The sequence below is a fragment of the Bufo gargarizans genome, chromosome 6, assembly GCF_014858855.1.
Source record: "Bufo gargarizans isolate SCDJY-AF-19 chromosome 6, ASM1485885v1, whole genome shotgun sequence".
Taxonomy (NCBI): Eukaryota; Metazoa; Chordata; class Amphibia; order Anura; family Bufonidae; genus Bufo; species Bufo gargarizans.
Window position 1 is genome coordinate 164,336,667 of NC_058085.1, and position 27,417 is coordinate 164,364,083.

General features: G+C 43.5%; 1 protein-coding gene across 1 annotated transcript in view; it reads right to left on the reverse strand.

Annotated features, from left to right (window-relative positions):
• The window catches only part of CDH23 (cadherin related 23), a 1,302,172-nt gene that overhangs the window by 273,304 nt on the left and 1,001,451 nt on the right, over positions 1-27,417 (reverse strand). Inside the window, 8 exon segments of the mRNA XM_044299558.1 lie at positions 274-402; positions 1,271-1,399; positions 2,506-2,655; positions 13,197-13,298; positions 15,966-16,354; positions 16,882-17,017; positions 17,133-17,278; positions 18,519-18,579. Coding sequence (XP_044155493.1) covers positions 274-402; positions 1,271-1,399; positions 2,506-2,655; positions 13,197-13,298; positions 15,966-16,354; positions 16,882-17,017; positions 17,133-17,278; positions 18,519-18,579 — 1,242 coding nt within the window.

Sequence of the window (27,417 nt, forward strand, 5' to 3'; positions counted from 1 at the left end):
ACAATCCCCCTCTAAATAATGTATTTCTATTATAAGTTGGAAAGAGGCCCCAACAAGGGAATTCTATCCAATAGTGATCTGCGATAATATTGAATCATGTCAAGAGATCACATAGATTACAATAGAAGGTCACATAGAGATCACAATAGAAGGCTTAGTTATTAGAGGTGTCATTTACTCTCACTAATACCCATTCCTAAACATGTTTCATAGTGATTACGTTCCTTTTGCCATTTAGTGCATAATACTTCACTTTATTACATTATTACATACCTCAAAAACACTGACATTATAGCCAAAAGGGCTATCTATAACAGGTGGGTTGTCATTCACATCCATTATGTTCACTGTTAATGTATAATCTGTGCGTCGAGGAGGCAATCCTTTGTCAGATGCCCGGATCTGAAAGGTAGTCAAGCTTAATATTATATACATTCTTACTAAAAAAATGATTTTTAAAGTGTCAGATTTGTATCTAGCACCTATTAACCAGTTTCCTAACCATGCCATTGCATGCACTGTCCTATCTCCCATATATGATAACTGTACGTAGTCCAGTGCCTGCTGTACAGCAGATTCTTGGAGGTGAGATATTCGATATGTTCAGGAAAGATGGCCCTCATCACAAGATTAAAAAATATCTAAATATAAAATATTTTTGGTTCTTTAAACATTTTCTCTGGTGTATCACAATGCAACAGTTTTTGAACACCACAGGAATTATTACTGCAATCCGATATATGCATTTTCTTTTCAGGGAGCTGTAGAACCCTTTGATTACAGGCAGGTGTTTGTGGCTCCTGCTCCTCAAGCACAGCCTTTTCATTAAGATGAATAGAAAGGCCTTGTACGAATCACTGGGTCCTCGCCGTCAGCTCCCTGCTTCCCCATTCCTCTGCTATCTGTGATTCAGTGCAAGTAGGCACCACGTAGTAAGGTCATGGCATCATCTGGGCTCAGTCACAGCACAGACCAGAGTACACCTGCTCCACTCGGTCCATAGAGGGAACGTGGGGTAGATGAGTATTTAAACTGCAGGCAATATGGAGCATAACAGTGGGTGGGAGTATCATAGAGTGGGGGGGCATCAAGATATCATCCTGTTGTGAGGGGGACACTTAGGAGCATCATAGTGTGGCACTAACAGGGTATTAACTTTATGATAAATATGGACCTTAACAAAAAGTACTTGAGAATCCCTGAACTAGAGAATTCATTTTCTTCTAAAAAGACTTGATAAACAGTAAAATATAAATTCAGTTATTATTACCCTTAACGAGTGCACTTCTTGTAGCTCTCTGTCCAGTGGTTTCACAAGGAAAACTTCACCATAAGTATCATTTGTAGTGCGGATCTCAAAAAGTCTGTCTACATTTCCACCAACAAGAGAAAAAGACACCTAGAAAAATTTGTAAGAAAATATTATTTTCATGATAATTCACAGCATCAATGCCAGGAGAACAGTAAAGCCAGGAGACACTCATGGAACTTGAAGTTGCAACTACCAATCAGAGATGAGTGAAAATTATTGAAAATTCAATTCAGGTCCAAATTCATTCTACCCGAATCAAAACTGCTCCGGTTGGCTGAAAACTGGTGTATGACACTCAGAGGTGTCTTTTAGAAAAATTGCAACATGTTTTTTGGAAGAAAAATACAGGCCTAATTGGACACTGAGTGCAACCAAACTATACACTGTTGTTGACACACTAAAATACTCTTATTTGCGTACTTATAAACGGTAGCAAAATTGTTTTTTTTAAAGAAAAAGGCACAATTTTGTAATGTATGCGGCAAAATATTTGCTGCTGGTGATTTTTTTGTGTGAAAAATGCTGGCTTCTGCACAAAAAAGAATACTCTCTCTTTGATCTTTGTGCAGTGCAGCAGTCTATACAGTATATGATCACCTCCAGCCCTGGCTACAGACAATGTAACTGACCCTATGCCTTCCCTAATGCTAAAATCTTACTTTGTGACTACTAATTCAATCTACCTAACTAAATATATCTTCATCCCAATTCCTACACTATCCCTGCAACACCCTAAGATGGCTAGCTTTTGTGTCTAGTTGGTGTCCGTCAAGAAACATGGCATAAACGCCCTTTCACATCAGTGGCTGAGCTCACTATGACGTTTGTGCTTTAGAGCCAACATACAGGCTGATAGACTCGCCAATATTTTCTCTTTCGATTGGCTATCAGGCTGACTGCCAAGCATTGTGACAAGCCTGGATCCTGCCTGGGGTCATGTGATACTCTGTCGGCATCCTCCCTGACCTTTTTTCCTTACTAGTTTACTGAATTTTAAATGTAAAATGGTGGGTGACATTTTACGCAATTCGTCCTAAGCTTTGGATTTGTTTGGAAGAAGAAATTTTGTGAAATTTGTGACAAATACAATTAGTTTAGAAGTGATTAGCTCATTTCTGATACCATGTACACATTATAAAATCATCAATCTTGTGTGCAAAATCTAGTTATAAAGTTGAATACAAATTACTTACTTGCCCGTTATCTCCAGCATCAGGGTCTCTAGCCAGGACTAGAGCTATTCTTCTCCCCACTGGACAATCCTCTGGCATATTCACTACTGACTCTGATGTTGGATCAAATTGGGGACTATTATCATTCTCATCTAAAACTGTGATTTGCACCTATAAAACAAAATGGTACGCATGATGTAAATTTAAATACGGTAAAATAAAGGTAAACTGTAGTTACTAAAACATCATTCAGTAATTTACATTATTGTCTTCAGTTATCATTGAATTTTTGGTAGATTGTCCTTTTTGCATGATCCATACTTGCCTGATCCTGCACAACATTTGAATAGGGTACATTTACAAAAATTGTATGCCATTTTTTCGCAAAAAAGTGACTTTTTAAAATTCTCAGCTGCTCTTACCATTTGGCACGCCCATGTACAGTTGATTGACGTTCGAGTTCTCCTCCGTGTCCCGTAAATCCTGCACCGTCCTGTTTAGTATTCAGCTTCCTCACTGTACCTGCGCCAAAGCAAGGAAGCTGGCACCAGGAGCGCGTCCGTCACTCACTGCGCCAAATACTAAACAGGACGGCACAGGCAAGGGATTTACGGGACACTGAGGAGTACTCGGACGTCAATCAACTGTATATGGGCGTGCCAAAGGGTGAGAAGACGGAGCCTCTAGGTGCTGCAGCAACGCCCCACTAGCACCTAGAGGATAATTAGCATATTATAAAAGTCTTTATTTTGAGGGAACCACGGCAGGCAGGGAGATATAAATCATACTGTTATGTACTGCTGACACATCGCTAATGTCAGTCAACTACATAACGATTTTTCTCATGACAGAAACCCTTTAAAAAAAGTGGTCAGGGCTTAGCGGAAGGATTGGGGCCACCACAGTTCAACACATAATATTAATATATAAAAGGGAAGTTATGTTGCCAGCAACTAAACTGTTCTTTGTTTGGCTGCACCAGTCACAGAGTAGCCATTTCAGCCTGTAGGCGGCAAGTTGAAGCAGACATACATAGTGCTAACTGCTAAGGCACTGATTCTCAGTCTGCCTCTCATGTCCCTGCATGGACTATTCTAATAAATGTTCTGTTTTACATTTAAACTGTATTTAGTGGAGCAGATTAAGAAAAACTACCTAAAAAAGACTGTTTGTTGTCCATAGCAACCAATCACAGCACAGTTTTAATTTTAGCAGAGCAGTTTAAGAAATGAAAGCAGACCGCTGACTGGTTGTTATAGGCAACAAGCACAAGTTTTGAGGAGCCCACTATTCAATACCTAATTTCCCCCACTGCTCCTCTGCTACATGAAGAGGCATATTGAATAGTGAAATCCACCAGCATGAGTATAGAGAGGGTTACTTTGCACCAGTAGAAGGGTATTGAGAAGTGGATACTCTCAGTGCGGGTGAAGAGTGGTCTGCCTTGTGCCTCTTCTCTAAGGCTTGTTTCACATATTTGTAAAACAGATCCGGCAAGCTATTTCGGCCGGGAACAGCCTGTTGGATCCTTCCCTGCCAGGCAGAATTCCGTCTGGCCCCATTCAGAGATATTTGTTATAGTGAATGGGGCCAAACGGACTTCCGGCAGCGCACGGTTGCGCCCAGCAGGGACGGATTCGACAGTCTGTACCCGGCCAGAACAGCCTGCTGGATCTGTTTCACACGTATGTGAAACAAGCCTAAGTGAGTCACAAGTGGAGTGTTTATCGCTATCTGGAGGTCAGTGTGTGGAAACAGTCAGTATAGTTGTAACGGACTGTTTCAGCAGACAAGGGGTTAAAATCCGTTTGGGCGATATGCCCCTTTCTGAGAGACAGGCACAGCTACTGCAGATCACCAAACTCCCGAACTGGATACAAAATAGCACTCCAAACTGGAACCTCGCGGATAGCTGCTAGCAGACGAACAGGAAAAGCATACAATCAGCTTACACTCCTGGCAATCAGTCTCTAACAGCATACAGGGAATCCCCCCAATAGCGAGACAAGGCTCTGTGTTGAGGGTCAAGCAGTGGTCTAACTGTACTTCAAGTACAGCCTCTTTTATTCATAAACCACAAACATAGTACTGCCCACAGGGTTTTGAAATACAACCAATCAGTATATTACAACACATACAATGTAAGTACAGCAACCAATCGTTCACGCCCCCAGAGGACCAGAAGGGAGACTGCAACACAGGACAGATACAACACATCCCCACAATGCATCATGGTTTCCTCCTCTCTGTCCCGGAGATAACCGAGGAGCAATCCAATTATCTCTCAGGACAAAGGGAAATCTCCAATACACATGTGGAGACAACAGGACAGACATCACCATTTAAGCACACAATGGGAAATCCACCCACTATCTCCCAAGCTGACAAGTTACACTTATTATAAATTGTTACAACTTTGTGAGTTTACATTGTCCATACATATAACTTACATCAATTTAAACAGTATAACTTGGGGACAAACCTATCCAAAATTCACTTGAATAGGTTCAGGGGTTTAAAAGTTAGTATGGGCCATAATCCTGAGGCAAGAGGCTTTTAAACAGGCCTCTCCAAAACCCAGTGGCGAGGTTGGTTTCGCCACAATAGTAGAGAGGGAGAACAAAAGCATATAAAACCATAAAAATACTGTATATATAAACAATATGAAGCGACATGCAGCAGGATGCCTTCTGCTCTGGGAGGATTATCATCCTGCAAATGCTTCTGCATTTTGTACATTAATGTTTCAAGAAAACAACAAAAGAAATGACCAATGACCAAGAGTTTTCAAGAGCCCATTGTATTTTTGCACAGTGGGCATACAGGGGACAAAGTGGTGATACACAGGAGAAAGAGTGGTGGCACATGAGTGACAGTGATGGCATATCCAGGGGACAGAGTGGTGGCATATTGGGGGGAAATTATAACAGAAATCTAGGCTAGCACTGGCACACAGAGAGAATATTAAGACTATGGGGGAGATTTATCAAAACAAGTGCAAAGGAAGACCATCGCAACCAATCAGATCATTTCATTTTCAAAACAGCTCTGAAAAATGAAACCTGGAATTGTATTGGTTGCCAGTTTTCCTTTACACCAATTTTGATAAATCTCCCCCTATGTTCTACTAGAAATAACCCTCCAGGTGCTCCCCCTAATAAACCAATTGTGCTTACTGATGAGTTTGTTGTGTTAAAGGCCGGAAAGGCCGTCACACCTAATTTACACAGCAATATGTAGTGGGAGAACAACTTTTTAAGGAAATTTAAGGAAAGGCAAATCCATAGAGAGGAAGGTGGATCTGCAACATTCATTATAACTACATCCTAAAGGAAGTGGGGGGGGGGGGGGGGGTAGGTGGGGAACAGAGGGGACAATGTTATTGTGTGCAATGAGCTGGCATGCAGTGTGTTATTGTTGCCTCTACCTTTTGTCATGGTTATAGAAACTGATATAACTCTTATTCAGTATGATACATGTGCAGATTTTCCTACTGTTTGTTGGATAATCACATCTTTTTTGCAGTACCAAAACTGTTATTTTTTAGCAGCACATTGCTCTGTACTACCAAAAATATGCAAAGTGAATAGGTAATGAATGATCATAATGAAGGTCACTTGGTCCCTTTTTTTTTTTTTTTTCATCATCATCAAAAAAATCTTAAATATCTTTAATATTGATGGTCTATTCTCAGGATAGGTGGGTTCTGACTCCCAGTACCCCTGCAAATCAGCTGTTTGAAGAGGTTGCAGCGCTCCGGTGAGTGCCAGGCCTAGACCAGAGACTGTTCATTTTTCCAACACATTTTACACTGCTTGTATCCATGGTTACAACCACCCTGCAATCCATGAGTGGTCTGACTATAGGACTTGCACACTATAGGAAAAGGTGCTGGCTTCTCTGGTGTCACGCCTTGCCCTGTGAATGTGCGGAGGTCTGTCAGACTGGCTGCACATGTCTGACTTCTCTGTTTGTTTTGATTTGGGTTTGAGCTGGATCCATCTTCCCTCAGGTGTACTGGGTTTCATTGTTAATGAGGATATTTATCCCTCCTTCCCCCAGTGCAGGTTATAGTTCTTTCCTGGGAGCTCTTGATTTGTGGTGGATCGTCTGCTCCAGCTCTGCTTAAGATAAGGCCTCTCCTTTATTTCCCTTTGTGTGTTTTATCTAGGCCTCTAGGGAGATGCTTGCTTCCTCCTGGTTTGAAAAAGCAGGTTGCCTCTTCCCTTTTCCTTGCTGCTTAGGGTTTGCCCAGGGTGTTTAGGTTTAGGCATAAGGGCATGTGCATATCCACCCTAAGGGTATGCACATGGGCACAGCAGTTTAGGGAAAGCTTTTAGGGATCGCTAGGAGGTGACCCTTTTCTCCCTAGCTTTTGGGCCTAATAGTTTGTTCTGTTTGTTTTCCAGTGTTAGGTTATTTCCCCGCTTACCTACCTATCGTGACATTATAACCCGCCCAAAATACTGTCATATCCCTGCTGTTTGCGAAATGGAGGCTATGGATGCCTTGGTTGATCGCATGCAGGGATTATCGCTGGAGGTTGCTGATCTCCGCAGTTCTGTTGCACGGTGTCAGAATGCTCTGGCGTCTGGCGCCGTTGGAGGAAATCAGGTCTGCTGAGAGCCTAAATTTGCTCTCCCTGATAGGTTCTCAGGGGGTGGTGATGACTTAATTCGGTTCAGGGAGTCCTGCAGCTTGTATTTTCGTCTGTGGATGATGTCATCTGGTGACGAGAATCAAAGAGTGGGGATCATTATATCTCTGCTCAAAGGGGATGAGTAGTCCTGGGCTTTTTCTCTGCTGACCGGTTCACCATCCCTCCAGTCGGTGGATGAATTTTTTTAGAGCCTTGGGCTTGATTTATGATAACCCAGACCGGGTCTCTATGGCTGAATCTAAGCTGTGCAGTTTGCTACATGGAGAATGTACTGCGAAGTCGTATTGTGCAGAATTTAGAAGATGGGCAACTGACTCAGGGTGGAATGATCCTGCACTCCGGAGTCAGTTTTGTCAGGAGCTATATGAGAAGTTGAAAGATGCCCTTGCTTTTCATGAGTATCCCGAATCATTGGAGACGGCCATGTCTTTGGCAGTGCGGCTTGATAGACGTCTTAGAGAGAGGTATGAGATTCCTATTGAGCGGGTGGTCCTGTCTGTATGTGGATCCATCCCACCTAGTCCCCGGGGTAATATGACTTTTGAAATCTGGGGCAGGAGAGGAGCCTATGCAGTTGGGCCAGGTTTCCTTTCGCTCAGGTGATAAGGATTTTAGGAAGCTGAATAAGCTATGTTACTCCTGTGGAAAAGAAGGTAATTTTGTTTGTGCGTGTCCTTTTGTTAAACCTCAAAGCGGTAATAAAAAACTACGGAGGTATTCACATAAAGAGAAAAAAATGACTTGGTTGTGTGAATGGGGAGTCTGAGCAAGCAAATATGCATTCTCTCTGCACTACCCATTTCCTCCTGCCTGCCATGGTGGCGCTAGACTCAGGAAATTTAGATTTTGAGGTATTTGTTGACAGTGGTGCGGGGGTAAACCTTATTCATTTTCAGTTCCTCCAAAATCTTGGTTTTAGAACTAGCACTTTAGATAGAGATACCAGTGTTTGCTCTTGATTCCTCCCCTCTCTCACAAAAGAGTCTTACTCATATCGTTCATGACATTCAGTTATTGTTTTGTTATGAAGGGTTTGCCTGCTCCGATGGTTCTGGGTTTACCATGATTGATAAAGCATAACCCTACTATTGACTGGCAAACAAGACAAATCAGTAGCTGGAGTGAATTTTGTTCGGACAATGGTCTTTGTGCTTCTATCTCAGGGGGGTCAACTATGGTCCTACCTCAGTTTCTCTCTGATTTTGAGGATATATTCTCGGAGGGTGGAGCTCAAGAGCTGCCTCCCCATCGAGAATATGATTGTCTGGTCAATCTCATCCCTGGAGCTAAACTGCCAAAATCTCGACTATACAACCTTTCCCAACCCATAAGAGAAGCTATGCGGAAGTATATTGCAGAGAGTTTGGCAAAGGGACATATTAAGCCATCTAAGTCCCCTGTGGCCACCGACTTCTTTTTCGGAAAAAAAAAAAAAGACGGATCACTTAGACTGTGTTTAGATTTCCAGGAATTGAATCTCATTACGGCCCGTGATCCATATCCCCTTCCTTTGATTTCTGATCTATTTGATCAAATTGTCTGAGCAAAGGTGTTCTCCAAGTTGGATTTAAGAGGAGCTTATAATCTGATCAGAATTAAGGAAGGAGATGAGTGGAAAACGGCCTTTAATACACCCAAAGGTCATTTAGAAAATCTTGTCATGCCCATTGGTTTAACTAATGCGCCAGCGGTCTTACAGCGATTTGTCAATGATATTTTCCATCATTTAGTGAAAGGTTCATTGTTATTTACCTTGATAATATACTAATTTACTCACCCGATTTGGAGACCCATCAGGATCACGTGAGACAGGTGTTGTCGATCCTTCGGGAGAATAAATTGTATGCAAAATTTGAAAAATGTGTATTTGCTGTCCAGGAGCTACTGGTTTTAGGATACCTGCTTTCTGTCTCTGGTTTTCGTATGGACCCTGAAAAGGTCCGGGCGGTACTGGAATGGGACCAGCCTGAGAATCAGAAAGCTCTGATGCGGTTTTTGGGTTTTACCAATTGCTACAGAAAATTAATCTTGAATTATTCCACCATTGTAAAACCTTTGAAAGATATTACTAAAAAAGGTGCCGACTTTTCTGTCTGGTCGGATGAGGCATTACAGGCCTTTTCTGCTATTAAGAAATGTTTTGCGTCTGCTCCCATTCTGATGCAACCTGATGTGTCTCAACTGTTCATCGTGGAGGTTGATGCATCAGAAGTGGGGGTCTGAGCAGTTCTGTTGCAGGGTCCATCCCCTAGCAAATGGCGTCCATGTGCTTTTTTCTCCAAGAAACTCTCAGCCGCTGAAAGAAAATATAATGTAGGAGATAGAGAGTTGCTGGCCATTAAATTGGCCTTTGAAGAATGGCGTCTTTGGTTGGAGGGGGCTACTCATCCTATTACGATATATACTGACCACAAGAATTTGAATCCTAGACAGGCTATATGGTCACTGTTTTTTACTAGCTTCAATTTTGTGGTCACCTTCCGCCCTGGGGTTAAAAACATCAAGGCAGATGCGTTGTCACGTAGTTTTCCTGGGGGGAGTGATTCGGAGGATCCCGCTCCGATTTTGTCTGATGGGGTGGTGGTTTCCACTCTGTACCCCGAGTTGGAGATGGAGGTGTTGAGGACCCAGGAGGAGGCTCCTGATTCTTGTCCCCCAGACAAGTTGTTTGTTCCTGCTGAACTGCGATGCAAGGTGTTCAAGGAACATCATGATACGGTCCTTGCGGGACATCCTGGAAGCAAATCCACCATAGATCTTATTTCCCAGAGATTCTGGTGGCCAGGGTTGCGCAAGGGTGTGGAGGGTTATGTAACAGCTTGTGAGACCTGTGCACGAGCAAAGGTGGCTCACAGGGGTGGTGCAAGGATTTTTGCCAACACAAGCGAAGCTACATTTTGGTGCGCCCCCCCCCCTCTGGCTCATCTGGCCCTGGTCCCATCTGCAGCAGCTGGCTTCTCCTCTGTGTGGTCCTGGTATCTTCTCTCTGCTTCAGACAATCTCTGGTTTGAGGACCATATTTTTTGCCCTATAAGACGCACCTATGTTTTAGAGGAGGATAATAAGCAAAAAATATTTTCCATTGCACCACAGGTCAGACCAGCAATCAGACCTCCAGTGTTAATCAAACCTCAGATTAGACCCCCAATGCCTCAGATCAGCCCCCCATGTCAGTACAGATCCTTCACCGCTTCCCGGTCCTCCTGTACTAATGAAGCGCTTCCAAAATGGAAGCGCTTCATTAGTATTCGCCCCATAAGGCCCAGGGGCAAAAAATATAGGGTATAAAGAAAAAAAAAAGTTACATTTTTCCGCCCCCCATCTCTGCGCCCTAAGGCAGCCGCTTGGTCTGCCTTATTATAGCACCGGCCCTGGTGGCTCACACTCGGCCTTCAGGATCCCTTCTTCCTTTATCCATCCTGTCTCATCCTTGGACACATTTGTCCATGGACCTTATTACCGATTTAACGAGATCCTCTGGGAAAACTGTGATTTTGGTGGTAGTGGACCGCTTCAGTAAGATGGCCCACTTTGTACCGTTGCTTAGCTTGCCCAATGCCAAAACTCTTTCTCAGGTTTTTATTGATAACATTGTGAAACTACATGGCATTCCCTCTGATGTGGTGTCTGATAGGGGGACGCAATTTCTTTCCAGGTTTTGGAGGGAGTTCTGCTCTTGTCTGGGAATTCAACTGTCTTTTTCTTCGGCTTTTCATCCCCAGTCGAATCGTCAGACAGAGCGCACTAACCAAAACCTGGAGACCTATTTGAGGTGTTTTGTTGCCGAGAACCAGGATGACTGGTCATCGTTCTTGTCTCTAGCCGAATTTGCCTTGAATAACCGTAGACAGGAGTCCACTGATAAGTCATCATTATTTGGCGCATATGGTTTTTACCCACAGTTTGGTACTTTTTATGGGACTGGATCTTCTGGGATGCCAGAAGAGGAGAGATTCTCTTCCGCCTTGTCAACTATCTGGCAGAAGATCCAAGTTAATTTGTAAAAGATGGGTGAAAGGTATAAACGGATGGCTGACAGGAGACGTATGACTGGTCCGGACCTGTGTGTGGGTGATTCGGTGTGGTTATCCACTAGAAACATTATTCTGAAGGTACTATCTTGGAAATTGGGTCCAAGAATTATTGGCCCTTACAAAATCTCTGTGATTGTCAGGCCGGTGGCGTTTTGTCTGAATCTTCCACCTACCTGGAAGATCCATAATGTGTTTCACAGGTCTTTATTAAAGAAATATGTGGAACTATCTCCATTGCCACCTCCCCCTGTCCTGGTGGATGGAGTTTGAAATCTCTAAGATTCACGACTCACGTGTTCTTCGGGGTTCCCTCCAGTACCTGGTGCACTGGATGGGATACGGTCCCGAGGATGTGGGTTCCGGCTGCTGATGTCAGTGCTAGCCGCCTGGTGAGGGCCTTTCACAGGGCACACCCAGATAAAGTTGGTCCTGGGTGTCTGGAGGTCACCCGTAGAAGGGGGGTACTGTCACGCCTCAGCCTGTGAATGTGCGGAGGTCTGTCAGACTGGCTGCACATGTCTGACTTCTCTGTTTTGATTTGGGTTTGAGCTGGATCCACCTTCCCTCAGGTATACTGGGTTTCATTGTTAGTGAGGCTATTTATCCCTCCTTCCCCCAGTGGCATGTGCGGGTTATAGTTCTTTCCTGGGAACTATTGATTTGTGGTGGATCGTCTGCTCCAGCTCTGCTCAAAATCAGTCCTCTCCTTTATTTCCCTTTGTGTGTTTTATCTAGGCCTCTAGGAAGACGCTTGCTTCCTCCTGGTTTAAAGAAGCAGGTTGCCTCTTCCCTTTTCCCTGCTGCTTAGGGTTTGCCCAGAGTGTTTAGGTTTAGGCACGAGGGCATGTGCATATCCACCCTAAGAGCATGCACATGGGCACAGCAGTTTAGGGAAAGCTTTTAGGGATCACTAGGAGGTGACCCTTTTCTCCCTAGATTTTGGGCCTAGTCGTTTGTTCTGTTTGTTTTCCTGTGTTTGGGTATTTCCCCGCTTACCTACCTATCGTGACATCTGGTCGCCGGGACTGTGGACCAAGCACGCATAAGCCTTTTTCTATAGTATGCAAGCACGACCACCACTGTTGGATTACAGGGTGGTCGTAACCCCTGGATACTAGCAGTATATAATGTGATGGAAACATGAATCAAGCCAGCAAAGGAAATATGGCCAATCACAATACATTAGTAAGTGCATGATAAATGTAATTTACTGAAGTGAGAGAGCCCCTTTAAGTCAAGTAATCCTAAGTGCTGGTGCTGAAGTCCCTTCCTCTCTTCACTGAGACAGCTAGAAAAAAATAGGCAAAGAGCTGTCCCCTTTATCCTGCCACCTTAGGCATGTGCCCATGGGTGACTACTTTTACAGTAAATATGGGGATGGCCCATGGCAATTAGCCGGTTGCTACGAGTCCTGCAGTTGAAACCTCTGTCAATCTGCTGAGACAGATGGGAGAATCTCTGGGAAGCCAAACATCTCTCCTGTTGCATAAACTTTTTTGACTTGCATTCAGATAATGATAGTCTATGAGCATGTTAGACATCACATCAGGAGAAATACATGTAATGTTCACCAGTGTAAATCCCGAACATGGTGTTCCTTAATGAAATCTGAGTCAACAGAAGACGGTCTTACTGACAACATACGATGATAAAAACATCAGACTACAGGGAAAACCTAAGATAGATATCTAAGAAATTCCAGTGACACAGACTTGAATATACACTGAAATCCAGTGCCTAGGTACCTCACAGAACAAAAATGAAAATTTCAAATATGGGACTTAAAATAACTTGACAATATTGTCAAGGCTATCATTAGGCCCTGGCCATAAACAGATATTATTTAGAAATTTTGGTTAAATTGTGTTCATCATGAGAGGCATTAATACTGCAAGGAATATACTTTGTAGACAGATTCTGTATTGCATATTGAAAACCCAAAGTGAAGGTGCCTTTTCTTGGATTCTCTGCCCGTGTAAAGGGCCCTTGAGTGCGCAATAAGAAAACTGTTAACATACCACAGTCGTCTCCAGCTTTGGTCCGCCATCGTCTGCTACTACAGTTAATGTATAAAAGTCTCCAGTCTCACGATCTACTAAACCTTTCACCGTTATTGTCCCCTGTAAAAAAAATGTAAATATCCAATTAGTATAAAGTAGATTATGGCAAAATTACACCAAATATTTAATAAAATTTCTTTTTTCTACAACTGACATTTAAAGACAGACTTCAGTCACCAGACAGAATATGATAGCTTCCATTGATTTTCCGCATTCTACTCATATTTAATAATTATAAATAACTTTATATAATCAATGGTCCAGATTCATCATTAAGCTACGCCACTTTTTTGGCATGAGAAAGTCTTTACATTTACAACTTTTTAAACATCACTTGAAGAAAAATGTTTGCAAAAGTGGTGTTCTCCGCCGGCCTCTCTCTCAAAAGTGGGGGCCTAGTGAGGGCATGGAGGAACACTGAAATCTAAGCCCACCAGGGAGTGGTGTATAGATACAACAGACTACCGAATGCTGCGCCTAATTTTTGTCAAGATGTGCGCCTCATTATAAATCAGGGCGCTTGGTTATCATAGCCCGGCATACGCCACCAAGATATGATAAATCTCCCCCAATGTGTTTTATTTCAAGTATGCCCGTTTGTTATGATGAGCCAGACTTCAACACGGACGCTGTGGATTTTATCTTAATGTCACCGATAATAGTTTCTTAGTTAAATCCAGATAATGACACATTTCCTTCTTTCTAATCTGTTTTTATTTTCTGATTGTAGATTTTGTTATTTCCTGAGATTTTATTAACAGCATTCAGACATAGAGCATGCTTTACAGCAGCCACATGGGCCACAGAAAAAATGAACAGTAGGACCTCATTGACTTCTATGGGAGAGTTTTCTAGGAATGTTGTGTGATCTGTGCAGATAAGCTGTGACATCACCGACTGTGAATGGTGGATCCTGTGCTATCTATACAGAGGTGATATCTGTCATTCTAGTCCTGCCTATAATGATAAAGAGATAACTGCTAAAATGTTACCTATACCTATATAAGAAGTGGCATCTATTATTTGGCTTAGGCTACTTTCACACTAGCGGCACGGACCTCCGGCAGTTGGGTGAACAGCCTGTTGGATCCGTCCTGCAGCTAGTGAACGTGTGCCCCCGGACTGACGCTCCGTCCCCATTGACTATAATGGAGGCAGGGCAGAGTTCCAGCGGAGGCACGGCAGCGCACGGTGAGGCGCTGCCGGAATAAATGTAGGACATGTCGTACGTAGTTTTATTCCGGCAGTCTCTTGCTGTGCGCTGCCATGCCTCCGCCAGAACTCCGCCCCCGCCCATATTATAGTCAATGGGGATGGAGCAGCAGTCCAGGGGCACACGTTCACTAGCGGCAGGATGGATCCGACAGGCTGCCATCTTGCCAGAGCTTTCCTTAATAGCATTTAGAAAGCATTAAGAAAATTGTTCTATGGCAGCCCCATGGGACACAATGGACAGGAGGGGGCCCTAGTGACTTCTATGGGACAGTTTTCCAGGTATGCTCTGTGATCTGTACAGAGATCATTGTACAAGGAAAGAATAAATAAGATTTGACAATCACCTATTGTTAATGGTGGATCCTGTCTTATCTATACATAGAGGTGATACCATTACAGGCAGGATTAGAATGACAGATAAGAAGTTAACTGCAGTAAAGTGATTTGTACAGACTAAAGGCCCTATTACATGTCGGGAGGGATGCGTTCCCTCCCATTAATTTCCTGCTCGCTAAAGGAGGATACTGCTGCTATTACATCCAGCGACCTCCTCCTCAGTATCAGGAGGAGCAATCAGTAATGCATTGCACGTCCCTTTACTGTCTCATTGTTTGCTGGCAGCTGGGTGCCTATTACACTGCATGGTCTGTTAAAAGATCCAAATTACCCAATGAACGAGTGCTTGCTCGCTCATCAGGTAATCGGCAGCAGTATTACACTGCCAGAGGATCGCTAGTGAGCGTTTATACGAACGCTTGTTAGCGATCATCTTAACAATAATCTGCCCATGTAATAAAAAATGTGATTTAAACAATAGGTCATTTTCTGATGACTCATTCCCTTTAAGTGGAGCCAGGTGATCACAAAGGGGACTTTATTTATCAGAGGAACACAGACATTAAGCTATCTCTCTTGATTTGGTGTCCTTTAATACTACATGTGACACCAGCACACTCACTGTGCCCACTCTCCCCTCTCCCGCAAATAGTCATGTTTGGTGGGGTGATGCTACATATAGGCAGTCCCCGCACCGTGGGCTCTTCTAGGGACAGGATACCAACTCTATTATTGGTCTCCTCCACACAGAAGACAGGTGTAAGCACCAATGATGACTGTATTTATTTTAATTCAACATAACTTCAATTATAATGGACCATAGCTAGATTGCAGCCACTATTACTTGCATTATATAGGTTTAAAACACATTCCAGATTAAGTGCTTGGGCAGATTTTACAAGGAATGTGTTTTTCTTTTCCACCCGGATTTTTAAGCAATCTTCTAGAGGAGAATTTAGTGTAGCAATGAAGTCTATCTGAACCCTTAGCCAAATGCAAATCATTGCTAGAATGTGCCAAACCCTAACTAGCTGGAAAATGTTTTTTACAATCTTCTGTCTGTAGAAGATAAAACAATATAATATTGTATAGCTTACAGTCCTAAAATACAGTAACAAAAATTTTATACATGCTTGCCAAATTTTAAGGCACTTAACAATAAATCATTATACTTACTGTGATTTTATCAATTTTGAAAAGTGCTAAGGCTTGGGCATTGGTGTTCTGGTCAAATCGATAAGTGAGCTGGTTTAAATTATCGATCGAACGAGCCTGCACACGAACCACTTCAGTGCCTGTGGCAATGTTCTCTAAAATCGCTGCCTCATATCTGCTGTTGGAGAACTGAACAACTTCATCAGGTTCATTCATCAAAGTGACATAGATAGAGCAGAAACCACGATTGTAAGGTGGAGTTTGATCGGTGGCTGACACGTTCATAGTGTAACTTGTCTTAGTCTCGTAGTCCAGGTAATCAATTGTTGTCAGCAGTCCAGTGCTTCCATCAATCTCAAACTTTCCATCAGAGCCTGAAAGTAACTTATACGCCACTAGTCCACCGTCGCCTGCAGGGAATCAATATAGAGTTTTTAAGGGTATATTCATTGCTTGGTGTGGTGTCACTATATAGAGGCGTAACTTTAAGCTTGTAGGCCTCAATACTGTAATACAATTACAAAGTCTGTAACAGGGTCCCACATATACCATGTGCCATTGATAATAATGCATTTTTTGGGCCCTAGAATTGACTAAGGGGAAAATGTTACCATTTTACATATGCAGTTTATCAGGCTCACTCTTCCTCTTTCCGTCTTGAGAGGCTCCCTATAAGATCATATTACATGCTGGAAAAGGAGAGGAGGAATGAGCCGACAGTCCATCTTGCTCTACCATAATAGAGAATGTTATTTGGGGATGGGGGCTGTGAGAAGGAAAGAAACTGATAAGTAGAGAAAGAGGCATTTTTCTCTGATAAGATAAATTACATATAAATTACAATAACGTCTGTAGTAAAATACAGCAATGGCACAACACAGTAAAATAAAGTAGTAAAACACCCTAAGATGCATCTTTATAGCTTCTTCTAAAGTACCTGTGTCCCGATCAGTAGCCCTAACAACAGTAACAGAAGTCCCAATCCCCACAGTTTCTCGAAGGCCCAAGCGACTATATTGCTGTTGTGTGAAGACAGGCAGCTCATCGTTAACATCATCTACATAAACAATTACCTGGAGAGAAAAAAATGATATGGTTATTAGAAAGGCTGCCCAAATAACTAATATTCAACTGTTATTTCTAGTTATAAACCTCAGAAATATTATTCAAGTAGAATGTTGTTTTTACCCGCACAGAGCTTCTCATTGACCCTTGATCACTATTATATGCCTCCACCATCAAAACATGAGAGGAATTGGTTTCTCTGTCCAGAGCCAGTGGACCTCGCATAAGTAGTCCTGTACTTACATCAATACGAAAATTTCTGCTATTTCCTACCATTAAAAGAGACAACATGTTAATATGGTGTTTAGAGAGAACTATTCAGGAGCTTGTGGTTCAGGCAGATTTACAAAAAACATGCTATTTCAGAAACATCTTTTAAAAAAGAGTTGGAAATAGAGAGAAGAGTCATGGGAACAACCCCCTGATGGCTTTCCCCCATCATTCTCTGCTAGATTGACAGATGTCTCCCACCTCTCTACTCCCGGCTCCTTTTTAAACTGAAATCCTGCAGTGTTTCAGAATAAAACACAGCTATGTGACCAGAAAACGTGTTAGAATTTTAGAGCTGCAAAAAAATTCACATACAGGCTGGCAAAATAGGGAAAAGTGTTCATAATAAAAAAAATAGGTGCATTTATCATTAGTTTTTGAACTTGTGTTGAATACTGTGATTGTGTATGCTGCTCATGTATTCATTTTAGTACTGTGAGCTATACGTGTATTTGATTTCAGCAAAATCCATCATTAAATTTAGATGAGTTTTCCGGGAGTTCAATATTTATGGTCTATCCTCAGGTTAGTGATGTCATATTCATCGACAACATGGTCTAGGTGCAGCCAAGTCCCATTCCGGTGAATGAACCTAGGCTGTAATGCTAAGGACAGCCACTATAAAATATATAGGTAGTAATATAGCTAACACAGAGACCGTCAAAAGAGATAAATATAGCACCCATATTAAAAGTGAGCCATAGTAAGTACTTTAAAAGACCACCTTTAAATTTGATTTTTAATGATGTTAAAGTTCAAGTACTGTTCTGCGCTGTTGGTGAATAAAACTCCCCCTTTCCAAAACCCTACTCTTAAAAAAGAGATGCAAGACATTTAGTATTTGAGGGTCTGTACATGGTGCAGCCTAGCCCCAGAATCTGTATGTGAATTACCGCTAATTGGCAGGCTGCACCTGAATATGCCATCATGATGCGGCCCGTCTTCGGGATCCTCATGAAGATTACTCCTAACTGCTGGGCTACACCTGTACTTGCCATTGTTTCAGTACAGCTCAGCAGTTAGCGGTAATCTGCATATGAATCCTGCATCTGGTCTGCTCCATCTACCGGCACCATTAGGTATCAACAAAGAATTGGGTATGTTGAAATCCAATATGCCTGATCTTTATTAACTCTGTCAATAGATATGGAAGAAAATCAGTAAAGTAATTAGATATCAGTTACCTAATATGCATGATAGGCTTTAGATGAACTGATAAAAGTCTAGTAGTCTACTTACCACTAATAATACGGTACCAAACTCTCCCATTCTCCCCTTCATCTGCATCGGTGGCTTCCAACTAAAAGAAGAAATAAGTTACATATTTGTTACACTGAGTTTTGTAGAAAGGAAGAAATACATGACTGCTGGATCAGACTGCACAGGGTGTGTCTTTATTCTGTAACCATGGAAGCTGTATAATATATGGTAGAATAATTTTAATCAAGACTACTTACATATTTTTTCAAATTTTTATATTGTATATAGAGATTAGCGAATTTTTCAAAAATTAAATTCGACCGGTTCGTGGCAAATCACGTTAAAAAACGGCTATTTCCTGGCTGCAGAGAGTCTTTATGAGGCCTCTTTCACACTACAGTATGTTGAATTCAGTGTTTTGCGTTCCGTTTTTCACTGATCCGTTGTTCCGTTTTTTGCTTCCGTTGTGGTTCAGTTTCCGTTCCGTTGTTCCGTTCCGTTTTTCTGTATGGCATATACAGTATACAGTAATTACATAGAACAAATTGGGCTGGGCATAACATTTTCAATAGATGGTTCCGCAAAAAATGGAACGGATACGGAAGACATACGGATGCATTTCCATATGCATTAAGTTTTTTTGCGGACCCATTGACTTTAATGGAGCCACGGAACGTGATTTGTGGCCAAATATAGGACATGTTCTATCTTTGCACGGAACAGAGATACGGAAACACGGAAACGGAATGCATACGGAGTACATTCAGTTTTTTTTGCGGACCCATTGAAATGAATGGTTCTGTATACGGGCTGTATACGGAACGCAAAGAACGGCCCGCAAAACGGATTAAAAAAAGGTAGTGTGAAAGAGGCCTTACAGGTAGATGTTGGCGCCAAGAAGAAGTGCACTCCTTTTACACCGTCATCAGCAGATTCCACATAAATGTTAACAGAACCTGTTCTATTAAATGCTTATACAAGTAGAGCCCCCCGACAGAGTGGAGAGTAAGTCAGCAGTACGTTTGTGTTGACGTCACTGATTATTTTGCCCTTCCTCTGATCAGGACAATAACCTCCAAAAAACAGATCCTGTCTGTTAAGTATCTGCCTTGACTCGGTCAGCATTTGGTCAGTAATCCATCAGTATTGCTAATGCAAAAAAAACAGGAGTCGATCCAAAACAGAGATGACCGAGTCAACCATTCAAGAACCGCTGGGTCAAGACACGACCGCTAGATGACACCGGGAGCTCTTGGCCTCTCGCTGCGACTCCTGCTGCCCTTACGCTGTTGCGTGCAAGAAACATTTAGGCCTCTGCCACTCACCTGTGCAGGGCCTGGCACTTGTTTGTCTGACATACTGTTAGATCAGATAAATAAATAAAATGGAATTTAAAACACCCCAAAAAGGTCTGTAATTTTCTCACTTCACCACACAACGGCAAATACTTTTTATGTGCCACTAATACATGCAAAAAAGGGCTTTAGAACATAGAACTGCTGCCCTTACTCTGCTGCGACCTCTGACTGCGCAAGAAACATTTAGGCCTCTGCCACTCCCCTGTGCAGGGCCTGGCACTTCTCTGTCTGACATACTGTTAGATCAAATAAATAAAAAGGAATTTAAAACACCTCAAAAAAGTCTGTAATTTTCTCACTTCACCACACAACGGCAAATACTTTTTTTGTGCCACTAATACACTCCACAAAAGGCTTTAGAACATATAATTGCAGCGCTGAACGGCGCAAATTTATTTTTATTTTGCCACTATTACACGACAAAAAGGGCTTTAAAACATATAACTGCAACGCTGAACGGAAAATAGGGCCTTATTTTTTTCCACTTATACATGACAGAAGGCTTTAGAACATATAACTGTACCACTGAACGGCAAATATATTTTACTTTTGCCACTAATACACAACAAAAAGGGCTGTAATTTTAGCACTTCACCACACAACAGCTAATAAGCCCTTTTTTCCCACTAATACAAGCCTAAAATGCTTTAGAACATATAACTGCACTGCACAAGGGCAAATAAGACATATAAATATTTCCTTGTAATAAAACCCGTTAATGCCTGTATCAAACAGCACTTGCACCCCAATAACAGGAACCGTTTGCTGAAATTACAGAACTGTATAATGGCAATTTGGATCCGCAGTCAGTGCAGCAAGGTGTAATAGGATTGTTCCTATTACCCAGGCTGTAAACACCCCTTCTGAACATAAATGCTGTGGAATTATTCCTCCCTATCCTTTCCCTACACCTTAAATAATCGTTCCCTGAACTTGTAAATCATTTTTTTAGCACAATGAAGTTTTTTCTATCACTGTCCCTAGCGCCTGCTGACGTCTCTCTCTGCACTAAGTACACAGGAAAATGGCAGAATCCAAGATGGCTGAGGCTATTTATAGGGCTGTGACATCACAGGGCTGGCTGGCTGCTGATTGGCTGCATGCATGGCATTATGGGTGATCCCGCCTTCCCAGAGTTCCTTACTTCATGTCCTCACACGTGCAGCAGCCATTTTAGGATAAAATGTGATTCGTTACCAAGAAGTGTGAGGAAATTCTGATGAATTTTTCCTGAAATTGGGATCAATTGAGATCAACTTCGTCAACTTCGATTTGCTCATCCCTAATTATATACATTGGAGAAATAAAAAAATGGTTGCAAAGGCATAACTAGCCTTTAAACTCACAAGCCAAAAACAGCTGTAAGTTTGCTCTTATTACCAAGCAATGGTTTGCAACCTGTGCCCCTCCAGCTGTCAACAATTCCAGCTTTCATACCCTAATAGCTGCAGTCTCCGCTAGGCATCAGAAGAGCTGCAATAACAATGGAGATTATTGTGATAGGACAAACAACATTCTGTATTGAATCTGAGGTGTAAAGGCTGTTTGGGGATATTGTAAAATGTAAAAAGTAGTCTCTCCAAAGGTCATAATACTGCCACAAATCCTGGCCTGACAGTAGCTCTACCCAAACTAAAAGAATACACGATCTTGCGGTCATAAAGTGTAAAATGAAGCAGCATTACAGCTTTCTGAACAAGGCCTAATTAGTATATAGCTTGCTAAGAGGGACTGTATTGCCATAAAAATTATCTATTTTTTTAAGTGTACCTGAGTTTTTTTTTTTTATGTTTTTTATAATGACTGTGCTTCTTTGTACAGTCATAACTTTGAAGATACTGGTATTCCCTAAGGTCTCTTTAACCGCCTCCGGACCGCCTAACACAGGATTGCGGTCCGGAGGCGGACGGTTTGTTCCTCTTCGACGTGCCATTTCGCGAGACGCGAGATTTCCTGTGAACACGCGCACACAGGAGCGCACGTTCACAGGAAACGGCAGGTAAACGAGTGCATCTACAGCCTGCCAGCGGCGATCATTCGCTGGCAGGCTGTAGATGTGGTTTTTTTTAACCCCTGTTTTGTTAACAGCGTCTGATATACCTGCTACCTGGTCCTCTGGTGGTCCCTTTTGCTTGGATAGACCACCAGAGCACACAGGTAGCTCTGTAAGTAGCACTAAACACCACTACACTACACCCCCCACCCCCCTGTCACTTATTAATCCCTTATTAACCCTTGATCACCCCATATAGACTCCCTGATCACCCCCCTGTTATTGATCACCCCCCTGTAAGGCTCCATTCAGACGTCTGTATGTGTTTTGCGGATTCGCGGATCCGCAAAACACATACGGATGTCTTAATGGAGCCTTACAGAGGGGTGATCAATGACAGGGGGGTGATCACCCCATATAGATTCCCTGATCACCCCCTGTCATTGATCATCCCCCTGTAAGGCTCCATTCAGATGTCTGTATGTGTTTTGAGGATCCGCAAAACACGGACACCGCGGATCTGCAAATGTCACGAGGGTGTCAAGAGCCACGCCTGACTCCGTTGTACCCGGGGTCAGGAGGTCGCAGCGGTTGGCTGCACGCTCTATGTCAGATAGGGAAGTTTCCTTATTGTAGCTTTCTGGGTTTGCTTTACAAACCTTTTTGGCTCACTCAGGGATCCGTAGCTCCTTCTCTCAGCTGTTCCTTGTCCAGCACTCCCAATCCTCCTTATATTCCCCTCTCACACTTCTCTGGTTGCCAGATATAGAGCTTCCTGCCTGGACATCTATTCTGACCCACTGGAGCTGTGTTGCTGCGTTCTCTGAGTGTTGCCTTAGAACGCTACCCTCCGGATCCCTGTTGGACCTTTGTGGACAATTGTTGCCGTCCACCTGGGTGTTTGTGTTTGTCTGTGTTTGTCTGTCCTCTCCCTGGTGTTTCCCTCTTAGTGCAGTGGTGAGGACTAGCGATCCCACCGGCCCGTTCATTATCTAGGGCTCATTTCAGGGAAAGCCAGGGTTTAGGCACGTGATCGCCGCACGGGTGAGGAACCCGTCTAGGGACGACAGGGCAGGCAGGTACCAGCTGCAAGGTGAGTTAGGGGTCACCACCTTTCCCTCTCCCTTGTGCAGGGCTTTCCCTGTGTTCCTCCCTGTGTGTGTTGCCGGTCATTAAATTATATCTGGCCCTTATTTTTGTGTAGGTAAAAAAATTAAAAAAAAAATTTTTTTTTACTTAGAATCCAGTATGGATCCAATTGCTGCTCTGTCCGAACAATTTCATGGCCTGTCTTTGGAGGTGGCAGGATTGAAGGCGTCGGTCCTCCAGCAACAGCAGCAATTACAACTGACCGCAAGCCCAGCGGTTGCTACTGGTAACCAGGTTGTTGCGGAACCCAAGGTCCCTCTCCCTGACAGATTTTCTGGGGGAAGGGACAAGTTTTTGACGTTCCGTGAGGCCTGTAAACTATACTTTAAACTGCGTCCTTACTCCTCTGGTAATGAAGAACAGCGGGTGGGTGTTGTTATTTCCCTGCTGCAGGGGGACCCGCAGTCCTGGGCGTTCTCTTTACCTACTGATTCCCAGGCTCTTCGGTCAGTGGATGAGTTTTTCGAGGCCTTGGGTCTCATATATGACGACCCTGACCGAGTCGCACTGGCTGAATCAAAATTACGGAGACTCCTACAAGGAGAGCGGCCGGTAGAGGAGTATTGCTCTGACTTCCGTAGGTGGGCTACGGATACCCAATGGAACGACCCGGCTCTCAGGAGTCAGTTCTGCTCTGGGTTATCCGAAAGGGTTAAGGATGCGCTTGCGCTGTATGAGACCCCCTTTTCCCTTGATGCAGTTATGTCCCTTTCTATCCGTATAGATAGACGCCTTAGGGACAGGTTGAAAAAACCGGAGCCATTGATAACCCCTCCCAAGCAGCAGTTAGTCTGTACGGACATAGACGAGCCTATGCAGCTAGGAGGAACTACTCGTCAGGTCCGTCCTCCTGAGGTTCGCCGTAGGCGTGGGGGTTGTTTTTTTTGTGGGGAGAGGGGTCATTTCATTAACGTCTGTCCTTCTTTCCTCAGAAACCAAAAAACCATCGGAAAACTACTAACCCCAGGCTGTGTGGAGGATGTCAGCCGGGGGGTATACGTTTCCTCCATACGTACATCGCAATTTTTGTTGCCAGCGGTTATTGTTTTTGGTGATAAGACAGAGACTGTTTCTTTCTTTCTAGACAGTGGAGCAGGGGTAAATTTGATAGATGCCCATTTTGCCCGCACTATGGGTTTGTCTCTCTGTACGTTACAGAGACCTATTCCCATATTTGCTATAGATTCTGCTCCTCTGTCTCAGAGAAACCTCACCCACATCGTTCATAATTTACACCTTCGGGTAGGGGACCACCATAACGAGATGCTTTCATGTTATGTTCTGGAGGGGCTTCCCACTCCGGTGGTGCTGGGCCTACCCTGGTTGGTAGCGCACAATCCAGTGGTGGATTGGCAGGCCAGGGAGATATTGGAGTGGAGTGAGCCGTGCAGAGAAAATTGCTTAAATAGCAATTGCTTAGTCGCCTCCATAACTACCCTACCTACATTTGTTTCGGACTTTGAGGACGTTTTTTCTGAAAAGGGTTGTCAGAAGTTACCACCTCATCGTCCTTATGATTGCCCGGTTAACCTCATTCCCGGCGCAAAATTACCCAAGACCAGGTTATATAATCTTTCAGGTCCAGAGAGACAAGCCATGAAGGATTATATCTCCGAGAGTTTGGCTAAGGGACACATCAGACCCTCTTCTTCACCCGTGGCTGCAGGGTTTTTCTTTGTTAAAAAGAAAGATGGGGGCCTGCGTCCTTGCCTAGATTTTCGTGAATTAAATCGGATAACCATCCGAGACCCATACCCTCTTCCTCTCATTCCTGACCTGTTTAACCAGATTGCGGGTGCTAGGTGGTTCTCCAAACTCGATCTTAGGGGGGCCTACAATCTGATTCGTATCAAGGAGGGGGATGAGTGGAAGACAGCTTTTAACACCCCTGAGGGGCATTATGAAAATCTAGTTATGCCTTTCGGCCTGACCAATGCTCCTGCCGTCTTTCAACATTTCGTTAATGACATTTTTAGTCATCTAATCGGCAGGTTTGTGGTAATATACCTAGATGATATCTTAATTTATTCGTCTGATCTGAAAACACATGAGGAGCATGTCAGACAAGTACTACAGGTCCTACGGACGAATGAATTATATGCTAAAATTGAAAAATGTGTTTTTGCCGTTCAGGAGATACAATTCCTAGGTTATTATTTATCTGCGTCAGGTTTCCGTATGGATCCTAGGAAGGTCCAGGCAATTTTGGATTGGGATCTTCCTGAGAACCTCAAAGCACTACAACGGTTTTTGGGCTTTGCGAATTTCTATAGGAAATTCATTAAAAATTATTCGGTGATTGTAAAACCCCTTACTGACATGACTAGGAAGGGGACTGATTTTTCTAAATGGTCTGACGCCGCTAAAGTTGCTTTTTCCTCTCTAAAAGAGAGGTTTACCTCAGCACCTGTACTAGTCCAACCTGATGTCTCTCAGCCTTTTATTGTTGAAGTCGATGCATCAGAGGTGGGAGTGGGGGCTGTGCTGTCTCAGGGTCCGTCTCCTGGCAAATGGCGTCCTTGTGCTTTCTTTTCTAAAAAACTATCTGCAGCGGAACAGAACTACGATATTGGCAATAGGGAACTGTTAGCTATTAAACTTGCGTTTGAGGAGTGGCGTCACTTTTTAGAGGGGGCAGTCCACCCCGTCACTGTGTTTACGGACCACAAAAATCTGCTGTACCTCGAATCAGCTAAGCGTCTCACCCCTAGACAGGCTAGGTGGTCGCTATTTTTTACCAGGTTTAACTTTGTGATTACCTATCGTCCTGGGGTAAAGAATACCAAGGCTGATGCACTATCTCGTTGTTTCCCTGGAGGGGGTAATGTGAGTGATCCGGTACCCATTCTACAAAGAGGAGTAGTTGTCTCTGCGGTACACTCTGCCTTGGAGGGGAAGGTGTTAGAGGCCCAGGGGGACGCCCCGGTCTCTTGCCCTTCAGAGAAGTTGTTTGTACCGTTGAACCTACGTCTCGAATTATTAAAGGAACATCATAATTCGGCACTTGCTGGGCACCCGGGTAGTAAAGCAACCTTAGAGCTATTGTCTCGTCGTTTTTGGTGGCCAAGGTTGCGTCAGGATGTATTGGATTTTGTGTCTTCTTGTTCTACCTGTGCGCGCGCAAAAGTTTCACATACACGTCCTGCAGGGTCTCTATTACCACTCGTCATTCCCAATAGACCATGGACACATCTGTCTATGGATTTTATCACTGACTTACCTTTGTCTGCGGGTAAAACAGTGATTTTGGTAGTAGTGGACAGGTTTAGCAAAATGGCACACTTTATTGCGTTACCCGCACTACCTAATGCTAAAACTCTTGCTCAGGTATTCGTCAGTGAGATCGTGAAGCTTCACGGGGTCCCCTCCGATGTTGTTTCGGACCGGGGAACCCAGTTTATTTCTAAATTTTGGAAAGCTTTTTGTTCCCGTTTAGGGGTTCACTTGTCCTTTTCCTCAGCTTTCCATCCTCAGTCGAATGGACAGACTGAGCGTACCAACCAAAACCTGGAGACATATCTAAGATGTTTTGTGTCTGAAAACCAAGAGTTGTGGTCGTCATATTTACCGTTAGCTGAGTTTGCCATAAATAATCGCCGTCAGGAATCCACTGGCAAGTCACCTTTTCTTGGTGCATATGGTTTTCATCCCCAATTCTGTACTTTCAAAGAGGGGGGGTCTTCTGGGGTTCCCGAAGAGGAACGGTTTTCGTCATCTCTTTCATCAGTATGGCAGAAGGTGCAAGCTAACTTGAAAAATATGGGAGGTAAATACAAATGCATGGCTGATAAGAGACGGTCGCCAGGTCCGGACCTAGGAGTGAATGACTATGTGTGGCTGTCTACAAGGAATATCAAGTTGAAGGTTCCCTCTTGGAAACTGGGTCCTAGGTTTATTGGTCCTTACAAGATTGTAGCCATCATCAACCCCGTGGCTTTTCGCCTGGAGTTACCTCAGACTTTTAAAATCCATAATGTCTTTCATAAGTCGTTACTCAAAAAATATGTTCCACCTCTAGAACCGTCACCGCTGCCACCCCCTCCTGTTGTCGTGGATGGTAGTTTGGAATTTCAGATATCCAAAATTGTTAATTCTCGTCGGGTCCGCCGCTCTCTCCAATATCTGGTGCACTGGAGAGGTTACGGTCCCGAGGAAAGAATGTGGGTTCTGCGTCTGAGGTAAACGCCGACAGGCTAGTCCGGATTTTTCATGCCTCTCATCCTGAGAGACCTGGTCCTGAGTGTCCGGAGGCCCCTCGTAGAGAGGGGGGTACTGTCACGAGGGTGTCAAGAGCCACGCCTGACTCCGTTGTACCCGGGGTCAGGAGGTCGCAGCGGTTGGCTGCACGCTCTATGTCAGATAGGGAAGTTTCCTTATTGTAGCTTTCTGGGTTTGCTTTACAAACCTTTTTGGCTCACTCAGGGATCCGTAGCTCCTT